This window comes from Hoplias malabaricus, chromosome 2 (assembly GCF_029633855.1).
Source record: "Hoplias malabaricus isolate fHopMal1 chromosome 2, fHopMal1.hap1, whole genome shotgun sequence".
In the NCBI taxonomy this organism is placed as follows: Eukaryota; Metazoa; Chordata; class Actinopteri; order Characiformes; family Erythrinidae; genus Hoplias; species Hoplias malabaricus.
The window spans coordinates 21,351,352-21,364,195 of record NC_089801.1 but is presented as its reverse complement, the minus strand read 5'-3'; the positions used below and the strand labels follow the sequence as shown (position 1 = coordinate 21,364,195).

At 40.1% G+C, this 12,844-nt stretch overlaps 1 protein-coding gene across 1 annotated transcript in view; it reads left to right on the top strand.

Moving 5' to 3' along the window:
• The window catches only part of dcc (DCC netrin 1 receptor), a 276,917-nt gene that overhangs the window by 118,209 nt on the left and 145,864 nt on the right, over positions 1-12,844 (top strand). Inside the window, exons 3-5 of the mRNA XM_066659309.1 lie at positions 3,053-3,340; positions 9,105-9,255; positions 10,697-10,833. Coding sequence (XP_066515406.1) covers positions 3,053-3,340; positions 9,105-9,255; positions 10,697-10,833 — 576 coding nt within the window. The remainder of the gene's footprint in view (positions 1-3,052; positions 3,341-9,104; positions 9,256-10,696; positions 10,834-12,844) is intronic.

Below are 12,844 nucleotides of genomic sequence, written 5' to 3'. Positions count from 1 at the left end.
TGAGATTAATCAAAGCTGCAGTCTGTGTGTGTGTGTGTGTGTGTGTTGCCGAGTAAACAGTGGCAGCTGTTCACTATCAGGATAGAAAGAAAAAGACAGAGAAAGCAGCTGAAATGAAAGACAAAGAGAATCCTCTAAGATAAGGGAAGAGTGATGAGTGTAAATCAGCCCCATGCTAAAGCTGTTACTACTAAAATCAGTGCTGACTGATAAAATGTCCATACTAATATCAATATTAGTATAACAAAATATTGGAGCTGTTACTATGGATTAATACAGATTTTAGATCTAGGCTGTCTCATAGAAGTGGCTTGTAACTCACTCACTCACTCACTCACTCACATTAAGCAGGTTGTAAATTTGCCACAAGTGGGCAGTGAAAAGTGGGTCACGATATCATTTGAATTCTTGTGACCATTAATAATGAACACACATTATGTATCTGTCCAGTCTGGTCAGCCACAGGGTTTGTTTGTTATGAACTTAATGCCTAAATTAACCCAGAGCTATTACAGAAAAATACAAGTATAAACTCTCAAAAAACAAACATATAAAGGCATACATTTCCAGTTTTCCTTCATCAAGTTTATATTTTTTCCCTCAGAAATAGCCACAGTAAGACCACAGTCTGAACATTTCAGACCCCTCTTTAGATAAATGCATCATTTCTTAGTTGTTCCCTGGGATGGTCAGCTCCTACCCTCATCCTGTGCTCTCTTCTGGTTTTCTCCTTCTTTAGTTTGTGTTTTTATTTGCTGCCTTTTTTTGACACACAGTTTTGAAGTTAAAAACACACACAGATATTTATTTGAGGGGATTTAAGATGGTAATGAATTCTTTGTAAGGGTCATTTTTATCACAGTGGTTTTTATGCATGTTCTCTCTTTTAACAAAATGTTGATGAAAACAGAACACAAACACTGCTTCTGATTGATTCACCATTAGTTGTGCGTGTGTGTGTGTGTGTGTGTGTGTGTGTGTAGATATGTATATGTGTTTGTAACAGAGTGGTGGCCTCCCTGAGGGTTTTAATACAAACAGTGTGAGCTGAGGGGGGCCTCTGATGGCTGTGCACAACCTGGGGGGTCAGTATTGATCAGCGTGTGTGTGTGTGTGTGTGTGTGTGTGTGTGTATGAGAGCTATAATAGTGCTTCATGGTGACAGGTCGATGGAGCCCAGCAGTGTCTGCCCAGCATCCTGTGTGTATATACAGACATTGTTTATTTATTTATTTGTTTATTTGTTTTTGTTTGTCTGTATGTTTTACAACTATTTCCCTCATTCTATTGGTAAATACCATCATCATTGAAATGTGGTCTACTGTTGAACATGAATTCAAAATATGAATTATTTTTTTAAATTTTGAATTAATTAAATATATTTAGTAATATATCCTATTAATTGGAATAACAATGTTTATAACTATGGACAATCTTCACTTTTATGTAACCACTAGTTGTACACTAGACCCACTACAAACTAAAGGAGGCCTAAGACTTCAGTCATTGGACGTTTTATGTGGGACACCATTATAAAATATTATTTACCATGTGCCTTATTCCATTTCATTTCTCTTTCACACTTGACACTATGCCTTTCCTGACTTAATGGAGATTGTTTAATTGTACTTCTGTTTGATTCGACCTAAACCTATATGTATAATATATAATTAGGTGTGTAATCTCATTTAACTGTGTTCCATTTCATTCTGCTCCCTACACCCTACAGCCATCTGCTGTTTTAATGGGCAATATATTAATGTAACCCTATTGAATTAGTCAGAATGATTTAAATAGTGAAATAGTTCTCTAGCATGTCATGATATAATGTTTATATATGTGGGCTGTGTTCCATGTCATTCCACCAGTTACACAACGGACCCTACACCCTTCACTTGCTAAAGTGGATTACATTAATTTGACCCTATTAGCCATGGCCTCAGGTTCCATATATCGATGATGTCTGTAGTATGCCATGGTATGACATTATTTATATGAGCTGTTTCATTTCATTCCTCCAGGTTCACACTAGACCTTTACACCCTTCGCTTGTTAATGTGGTTTAGATTAATGTGGGTTTATTAGATGGAGTTCATAGATTGATGATATTTTTTGCTGTAATATGATATTATTTATATGGGCAGCGTTCCAATTTCATACTCCACTGCCATGCCCCTTACTCCCTCATTTGTTCCCTTCGCTTGCTGAAATAGATTAGGTTAGGGGACTAATGAGGGTTTGTGTGCGGCTGCAGATTGGAATGCCTTTTTATTCTTTTTTTTTTTTTTTTTTTTTTCCCGTGAATGCTACATGGCCTCCGTGGATCCTGGGATATAATTGGAGGCAGTTAGGGGTATAATGTTGACAATAATCACACCAATAACAACCAGCGTCTCTGACTCGGGCCACAGACTTCATTTGCACAGGCTAGAAAATAATTGGAGTTCCCTAGTGGGCTTGCTTAATGCTACACTGCATTTGGAGCCCAGACCCAAAGCTTGGCTTCTGTGTGTTCATTTGCATACACTGTATTGTGGGCTGAGTGTGTGTATGGGGGGGAGGAGGGGCTAACCTGTAGGGTGAGAGAGGAGTGTAAAATTGATATTTTATATTGAACTTGAATGGTTTTTGTGTCTTTTGGCGATTTAAATCTTGACCTTCTGTTGTGTCCAAGTGGGGTCAGTGCACTCCTGTGGACCTACACACAGTTTTACACCCTGGTGTCTTAGTTTAATTAAAATTAACAAAAGATTTCTTTAGTAATATGATAATAACACATTATCAACACATGAATAGCATGTTATTATAATTTATTATAAATATGTTAATGTTGAGTTATCTTGTGAATAATTGACATTGTTACACAAAAATATAGGAACCAGGCACTGATGTTCCCCTTTAAGAGTTCCCTGCTGTCTAAAAGGGTGGTTTCTTTATGTTAGAGATGTGGATGATATGGTTCAGTACTGAAAATGCACTCTTTGAAACCTTCATCCAATTTGCAAAGCCATATGTACATTTTCTGATGGCCCTATCCACTGTTCTTTCTCAGGTCCTCTACGGGTGGTGGTCCCTACTGAGTCTGTCTCATCATTTATGGGTGACACGGCTCTGCTTAGGTGTGAAGTTACCGGAGAGCCCATGCCGGTGGTCCGCTGGCAGAAGAACCGTGTGGACCTGCCTGTGACCTTTGACCAGGACAGCCGGGTAGTGGTCTTGCCATCTGGCTCACTGCAGGTCAGCAGGGTCCAACCACCGGACTCTGCCACATACCGTTGCCTAGCTGAGAACCCAGGAAGTTCCCGGACTGGCACCGACGCTGACCTCAGGGTTTTACCCGGTGAGTCTAGAAATGAGAGTTTCATGAATTTTATTGAAGTTATGGTGGATGATTGAAAACTTATCATCTTGTTTTCTCTTAGGGGGGCACTGTTTGCTGCAAAGCATCAACAACACCATGTGTGCTTGTTTTATTTCACAGTTTCATCGCATTCTTCACATTTCATCAATTTCTTGCAAGGCCTAGAAAGTCCATGAGATAGGGCTTACACTAATATGGGTAGTTGGAATTAGTGATGTGTCGGTCGCGAAGGAACCGGTTCAAAGAAAATGTTAAATCAGTTAAATGTTTGTTGACAATTGTGGTTGTTTTAATCACTACCGTTGAATGCTGCTGTTTTGCACTTTTACAGAGTATTTGTTTATTTTATTACCCAGAAATGGATGATTATTTAATTTAATAAACTATTTTGTATTAACTACCTTTTGGGTTCCATTGGCTATATTTCAGAGTTTACAAGTGATTTTTTTATTAAGGTGTTTAAATAAAAATCCAGTTATTTATACAATTTAATGTGTGAGTGCAGTCAGTGAGTTATTACAAGACAGCCATAAAAACAATTGGCCATTGCAACATTATGTATTATTTTTAATATTGAACAATAATATTTTGTCCATATAGTCATGTAAAATGTAGGTAATATTGTTCTGCACCAGTGGAAATAAGTGGTAAAACAAAGAGCCATTTAGGAGCCGAAAGAGCCGTCTCTTTATGAATAGCCGAGCCAAAAGAGCAGAAATTCCCATCACTAATTGGAATAGTGATAATAATTATAATTGCATGTCTAGAAATTGTAGTTATAAACAGGCTTCTATAAATTCGGATTTAGTGTTTATGTAGTTAAAGTAGCAGTAACTGAGGCATTAGTAACAGTAGAAGTCACATCCTTAAGAATGACAGTACCATTAGCAGTAGCAGTAGTAACAGTAGCACCAGTAACAGGAGCAGCAATAACATTAGCAGTAGTAGCAGTCAGTAGTAACAGTAAGAGTAATAGCAGTAGCAGCAGTAATATTAGCCGTAGTATTAGTAGCAGCAGTAATAGTAGCAGCAGTATCAGTAGCAGCAATAATAGTAGCAGTAGTATCAGTAGTAGCAGCAGTAATAGTAGCAGTAGTATCAGTTGTAGCAGTAGTATCAGTAGCAGTAGTAATAGTAGCAGCAGTAATAGTAGCTTTATTATTAGTAGTATCAGTAGCAGCAGTAATAGTAGCAATAGTATCAGTAGCAGCAGTAATAGTAGCAGTAGTATCAGTAGCAGCAGTAACAGTAGCAGTAGTAGTGTGTGTGCTAGTAGTTACTAGCAGCAGTAGTAACTCCTGTGTTAGCTTTCTGTCACTCTCTTATGTTAATGGCTCAGTTTGACCCATGTATTAAATCAGCCATAAGATCCCCTGAAAACAGTTAATCATCAACCAATCAGTTTTTTTACCTCTTGTTTACCTTTTTTGGCCTCTTTATCCATGAAAGGATTGGTTTTAATTTTTCATTGCTGCAGACTGTAAACTGGAGATGTACACTCAAAACGCAAAACACAAATTCTAAACTGACTGGGCCTTATATGTCTGGACATGTCTGTCTTTCCTTCGAAACAGACAAAGATAGAAGCCCCTAACTGAAGCTCGAGTAGTTGTAGGAGGAGCTGGCTGTAGGCTGTTGGTGTATAGTGTGTTCATTCCAGATTTGGCACTTGTTTTTATTTTCAGATTTAAAATTATACCTGGGTCAAAATTGACCCTAACAACAGAAAAGCCATAATTTTAATTTAAGAGATATTTTTTGTATATAATTTTGTAAAGACATTCTTTTATTATATATTTTTTTAAATAGAAGTTCCTGAGAAAGTCAAAAAGTCTTGACACAATAAGCAAATTTATCGAGCACTTTTATGGATATAAAACCTAAAAACAGATCTTTCAAGACCCTAACATAAGAGGAAGGTTAAGGTTTACATAACCATAACCTTGCAATTATTTGACTCTGTACATTATAAAAAAAATGTGTCTGTCCATCACCCCACACCCCCAATTTCCCTGCTGGTCATGGGCATCGAACCAGTTATCTACTCTCATCATTAGGTCATGGCTGCCTCCAGTAAGAGTAGCAGTCCCAGTAGCAGCACTAATGAGGTTATCACAGCTGTCCTAGCAGTAGTATGTGGCAGTCCCAGACAGAGCTAGTGAGAGTGAGTGGAAGAGTCTTAGGGAGTTATCCTGTCCTCCTGGGTGTAGGTTAACCATATGTGAGCTGACACTGTTCCATCAGTGCTCAGTGATTGAGACAAATGTCTCCCATCAGCGCCCGTCTTCCTTTATTTGTGCAGGTTTTGCATGAGCCAGATGCATTTCATCAATCTCCTGCTAGTTAGACGCTGCTTAAAGATCACATTTCACATCTGGTGCTTGCGTGAAGCCCATTTTTATCTGTTTGCACACAAAGTAGGCCTCTGCGCTTCCTGCTCGTAAAGATAAGAGTCACTCCGGCATGGTTCTACTCAGACATTCGATGCTTGTTTAATTCAGCTCAGCCGGACTCGACTGGTTTCTGATGGTGCTCATCACATATTTACATTTAGCTTTATGGCTTTAGCCAGATGTAGAAGCTTTAATCATGGTGCAGATGTAGGCCAGTGCAATGTAAGGAGTCTTGCCCAGGGATTCAGTTTATGTTCAGCAGCAGCTGCTTAGTGACACAGTTATGTAGTTAGTAAAATAATTTTGGTTGAATCAAATTACTTCAGAACTCCATCAGTGATGTAAGTTGGCGGTGTTTGCTTCAGTTACTTATAAGTGTGTAGCTACAGTGTAAACCCGAAGAAGCTAACTATGGCATTAATAGGCATAGGTATCAGTCAGAGCTGCGCAGTATAACCACTGCTATTCACTTTTTTTGGCACTGCACTTAGCAAACCTGTTCACACCCTGCTTAAATATGATAATGAGCCTCTAACAAATCAGAGTGAATTGAACTCTTGACCTATCACAGAGGCTACTTTGCAATAAGGTTCTCAATCCCCTGTCCAAGATACATAAATCATCATCACATCTTTTCAAACTGACTCGAGCAGAGTGCCACTAAAGCTCAGAATGTTTGGAGGAGGACACTAATTTACAGTTGCATTAGTATTCACCCCATATCCTACAGTTCTAGTATTAGGGGGAAACTACAAAGCTGCAGGTTCTGAGACTCCAGCTCAGGATCCAGGATTTACAGCAGCATGAATAAGTATTAGGACACAGGGTTTGTTGGCGGCCACAGCCCCTTTTCTGTAGCTAATGCTGTGACAGCTGGTGGGGTGTGTGTGTATGTGCATGAGTGTGTGTGCATGAGTGTGTGTGTGTGTGTGTGTGTGTGTGTGTGTGTGTGATCCCCTGATTCTTCTCGCCGTGAACAAGAATGCATTAAACTGCTCACCTCTCTTCCATACACACACACGCACTCCCACACACACACACACACAGCCCCATTTTAGCACTGCTTCTACTTCTGAGGATTGCACTTTCACTGCCACCTGTGACAGCTTTGCAGTGTGAATGAGCAACACACATACATAGACACCCACACTCTCTCATATGCATGCGCACACACACACACACGGTAGCTTCATAGAAGAAAATAATTGAGTAAATGCTCTTAAACATTCACTAAATGGAGCAGCTGCATATGAACCTAACATCCCTCGTCACTGGGCTGGGGAGCTGTGGAACTGGGTTCCCTGGAGTGATGGGTTCACTCTAATGAGTTTAAAAGTTAATGTGTCCCACTGTTAGTTCAGTGCTAAGCAGCATTTGCAGATCAATATAAGTTCTGTTAGAAATGAATGTTACCCACAGAACACAGGGGGACAAGAACTTGACTTGAGAACATTACTACTTCTGCCCTGTGTTTTACCATGTGTGTGCCTCTTATGTGTGTGTGTGTGTTTGTGTCTGTCTGTTTGTGTCCTGTGTTTGTTCCTTGTGTTTGTGACCTATGTTAGTGCCCTGTGATTGTAACCTATGTTAGTGCCCTGTGATTGTGCCCTGTGATTGTAACCTGTGTTAGTGCCCTGTGATTGTGCCCTGTGTTTTACCATGTGTGTGCCTCTTATGTGTGTGTGTGTGTCGGTTTGTGCCTTGTGTTAGTGCCTTGTGTTAGTGCCTTGTGTTAGTGCCCTGTGTTAGTGCCCTGTGTTAGTGCCCTGTGTTAGTGCCCTTTGTTTGTGCCCTGTGATTGTGCCCTGTGATTGTGCCCTGTGATTGTGCCCTGTGTTTGTGCCCTGTGTTTGTGCCCTGTGTTAGTACCCTGTGATTGTGCCCTGTGTTTTACCATGTGTGTGTCTCTTATGTGTGTGTGTCTGTTTGTGCCCTGTGATTGTGTCCTGTGTTAGTGCCCTGTGTTAGTGCCCTGTGATTGTGCCCTGTGTTTGTGCTCTGTGTTTGTGACCTGTGTTTTTGACTTGTGTTAGTGCCCTGTGATTGTGCCCTGTGTGAGTGCCCTGTGATTGTGCCCTGTGTTAGTGCCCTGTGTTAGTGTCCTGTGATTGTGCCCAGTGTTTGTGCCATGTGTTTGTGCCCTGTGTTTGTGCCCTGTGTTTATGCCCTGTGTTTATGCCCTGTTTTTATGCCTTGTGTTAGTGCCCTGTGATTGTGCCCTGTGTTTGTGCTCTGTGTTTGTGACCTGTGTTTTTGACTTGTGTTAGTGCCCTGTGATTGTGCCCTGTGTTAGTGCCCTGTGTTAGTGCCCTGTGTTAGTGCCCTGTGATTGTGCCCTGTGTGAGTGCCCTGTGATTGTGCCCTGTGTTCGTGTCCTGTGATTGTGCCCAGTGTTTGTGCCATGTGTTTGTGCCATGTGTTTGTGCCCTGTGTTTGTGCCCTGTGTTTATGCCCTGTGTTTATGCCCTGTTTTTATGCCCTGTTTTTATGCCCTGTTTTTATGCCTTGTGTTTGTGCCCTGTGATTGTGCCCTGTGTTTGTGCCCTGTGCTAGTGCCTTGTGATTGTGACCTGATGTGAACTGCATCACACTCACACACTCATAATATTTAAATAGCTGGAGGAGAGAGAGAGAGAGAGAGAGAGAGAGAGAGAGAGAGAGAGAGAGAGAGAGATGCCTGAGGATGGAGATGAAGGGCTATATTTCAGTAGGTTGGTGGGGTCCCTGGTGTGTGAGTAAAACACATACGCTGTCTCTTTCAGAAGCACACACACGGTGTATGTGTGTTAGTGTGGGCTAAATAAGGATCAGCTCTGCTGGATAACCATGTTGGCAAAATCAAATCTTTTGTCAGCACTTTCAGAGCAGAGCACAGCCCATTCTCAGCAGGTTACAACACACACACACACACACAAGCCACTGCTGATAACACCAAATTCCTGAGTCCCAGGCTGAAGTGGCACAACTAAGTGATGGCCTTACGATCAGAAGATCTGAGTCAAGTTTGATCCCCAGTCATGCCTCCGCCCTCTGTAACAAGTTTAAAGAAGCACAGTTGCCCCCCCCCCTTCCCTGCCCATCACTCAGCACAAGGTGCACTGCCTGCATCTGGTAGATTATATAATGGCTGGGTGGTTAGCATTCTCCTGCAAGTGTGTTAAGCGGCATTGTGCTTGTATGAGCAACATTCAGGTCCCTAGCTTAGTGTCATTGTGTCAAAAGTTCTGCAATTATCTCTTTATATGTTATTGCTGAAACACTAGTCGAAAAATGTTTGGTTCTGTGGGTGTGTTAAACACTGTGTAGCCATGTTTGTGTCTGAATATAATGTCTGTGTTTGTTGTGTGTAGAGCCCGGAGTGATGAGGAACCTGGTTTTCCTCCAGAGGCCGGCAAAGGTCACGACTCTCCAGGGCCGAGATGCCATTCTGGAGTGTTCCGCCTCTGGGTTCCCCACCCCCTCCTTCTTTTGGATGAGGGGCAGTGAGATGATCCAGAGCAGGTGAGTCTCACTCAAATCTTTACCCAGCTTTTATCACAGAATTATGCCCTTTGGCCTATTCTTTCACTTTGTTTTTTATATTGTTGCATGTCTGTTTACACTGTTTAAACACACTTATGGTGCTTTTCCACTGCATGGTACCTACTCGACTCTACTTGGCTCCATTAGGCAAATTTGGTTTAGGTAACTGGAACCAGGTATACCTTTTAGTATCTGCTCTTTTCTGGTTCCATACAAATTGAGGAATTAAACTGCACAACAAAATGCAGACATCCAGCACAAACTCATCATCTGTAAAATTTCCAAGCTAGATCAGAGATCACTGTTTTTTTTTCAATCTGAATCACAACAGCAGCATAAATTATGTCAGGGTCTTTTGAAGGGCTTCAAATGCTCCTTGGATCAAAAGAAAGACTCCAGCAAGAGCTGAACACTCCATCAAGGAATGAAAAAACTCTTCTGATCTTCTGAAGTGATACGTGGAACTGTGTTCTGCTCCAAAAAAATCCAACACACAAATGTATGATAAGTAAAGAACCACTGTCATTGTTGTGATTTCCAAAGGCTGCAGTTCTATTGAGAGACTTCAACATCACCAACTAGATTTCAGGGAGGAGCTGTACTAATAGAAAAGCTACAATGTAAGAGGGACCAAAAAGTAAGTTTAGCAAAGTAGAGTAGGTATCATGCAGTAGAAAAGTGCCAATACACACACATGGATAGTTCAGTTCACTCTGGAATCCGCATTCACCTCAGGAAGAAGTCAAATTAATTTAGCATCAGTGGAGTTGATGATTAATGAAATTAGCATTCCGAATGACTAGTATTTTAAAAGAGAGGAAGTTAACTTGACAGGAAATTATTATAAGTGGATAATTATAGTGTTACAAATTGGTTGAAAGCTTATTTTCCCTAAATGTCCCTATAAGGCTGAGTTGAAAGAATTTATTATGTGGCAAGTCTACTAAAATTATTAGGAGCAACACATGATTAACTCTTGTCTGTTTTATAATGGCTGCCTATCTTCATATGACTTTCAAACCACCTCTTTCTACTCTGGCTTTTCTGGTGAGCAATTGTCGTCCATGTCCATCTTGTATTACATTCTACATTTTGTATCAGGTGCTATGGAATACAGTAGTCCTAAATGATTCATATCCAAATTTTGGTAAGAGATTCAAGATCTAGATTCAGTCTCAATTTTTCCATTGAGTGGTTTGCCTTCAGCTGAACTAGGATTATGTTTCACTATCTCTCTCTCTCTCTCTCTCTCTCTCTCTCTCTCTCTCTCTCTCTCTCTCTGTGTCTCTCTCTCTCTCTCTCTCTCTCTCTCTCTCTCTCTCTCTCTCTCTCTCTCTCTCTCTCTGTGTCTCTCTCTCTCTCTCTCTCTCTCTCTCTCTCTCTCTCTCTCTCTCTCTCTCTCTCTCTCTCTGTCTCTCAGATCGAGAAAGTACTCTCTGCTTGGTGGCAGTAACCTCTTGATCAGCAGTGTGACAGATGATGATTCCGGCACCTACAGCTGTGTGGCACACAACAAAAATGAAAATGTTACAGCTTCCTGTGAGCTCTCAGTGCTGGGTACGTTTCCATGGTTCCATTATCTTCAAGCTATAATTTGGAGAATATTTCCCTTCAGCTGTTGTCACTTAGCCAAGATAAATTTTGTGTTTGAAGTTTGCTTCTTTGGTTTTACACTGGAGCTATGAGGCTAAGATAGTAAGTAACAATAGCTTTTATGTGGTCAATTAGATAAAGTTTCTTGACTGCATAATTCAACAGCTTTCCACTTGCCTTGAATTGCATTGTCATCTCAGAAAGATTTACTTATGTTTCGAACAGTGTTCTCTGAAGACTATCAATACAAAGTTGAAAAGAATTCCTAGCACCCACATGGAATTCAAACTATTGTATGTACTGTTGAATATTTTTTATGTCTTATTGCTCTATTACAAGCTTAAGACATCCAAAGCCTCCATGGCAGCTCCTGAGTTAAAGAAGAAACTACGTAAATGGAAGTGTTTGTGAGTTGGCAGCTATAGTTGTTGTTCACTAGCTTCTGAACAATGGCCAAATGCAGCTTTAGCTCCACAATTACTGGACAACTGTCTGTGTAAAGAACCACTAGCCAACTCAGCCCAGAGTGAGGCAAGCAGCCTTGGCAGACTGGTCTTAGATCAGCTGCACAGCTCCATGTTTCCCTCAAGGGAGTCTAAGAAGCTACAGGCTATAAATGTGAACTTGTTAGCATTACTCCAGAGGAAAAGCATTTTCTCACTATGGCTTTTTAAAGGCCGTTGACGGCTTCTTTGATAAAATACTCACCGCGGGTTGTTTAGCATCAGTGGTATTGACACCAGCAGCCAGAGCTGAAAGTACTATCCTCCTTAGCGCCTCTCATTAGCGTGCTACACTGCCTCACCTTCACTTCTTTTATTTAAATGCTAGTTGGATGGTGGCCAGTGCTTGGAGAAGGTAGGTTTAAAGAGGTATTTATAGGCAAAGAGATTAAAAAAAATAAATAAAATAATATATATATATATATATATATATATATATATATATATATATATATATATATATATATATACATATATATATATATATATATATATATATATATATATATATATAGCCCTGTGAAGGACTGGCGCCCCCTCCAGGGTGTATTCCCGCCTTGCGCCCAATGATTCCAGGTAGGCTCTGAACCCACCGCGACCCTGAACTGGATAAGCGGTTACAGATAATGAAGGAATGAATGAATGAATATATATATATATATATATATATATATATATATATATATATATATATATATATATATATATATATGTGTGTGTGTGTGTGTGTATATATAGCGCTGAAAGCATAGCTGTAATCTATTATTAGAAAAAAAATGTCTTGTTGTTTTATTAGAAAAATTTTAACACAAATTTCCTCAAACTAAAAATGGATCTGTGCTGCACCCAATAAAAGCACTTGCCAAAAGCAAACAAATGTGATTCATACTTAAATGTCATTAAATTTAGTTTTAGAACACTTAGGCTTACAGTAATGAAATGGATATTTTGGCACATTTATTTTGTAACATTTTCAAATATCAAACTGTTATGCTGGTTTCCTGGGTGTAGCCTTTGAACCTAACGTTAGCATACCAATGCCAATTTTCATTTAGCTACAATAATATAGCCTGGCATCATAGCCTCTTTGGCACATTTTCCAGTGGCCACTCTACTGTCAGCTTGGTTATGTTTATTTAATATGATCATATAAAATAGATTTCCCCTTGGCACTCTTCTCAGATTAACTGGGGTGTTGCTATTGAGGTGCCGCTACACTGAGTTGCTAGTGAGATGACACAATACATAGCAGCTTTAAACAAACTCAGTTTAATTTCAGTTCTTCATGAAGTTGAACTTCACATCAACATAAAACGCTGTAAACCTTTTCTGACCTAGCAACCATTGCCACAGCTGTAAGAACCCAGAAACCAGACGTATTGCTGTTTATTGGGATTTGCAAGGGCATGCATGTTTTATTGAGAGAAATGTCTATACACTTGTCTTTGAATGCTCTTCTGGAAAGCTGTTTT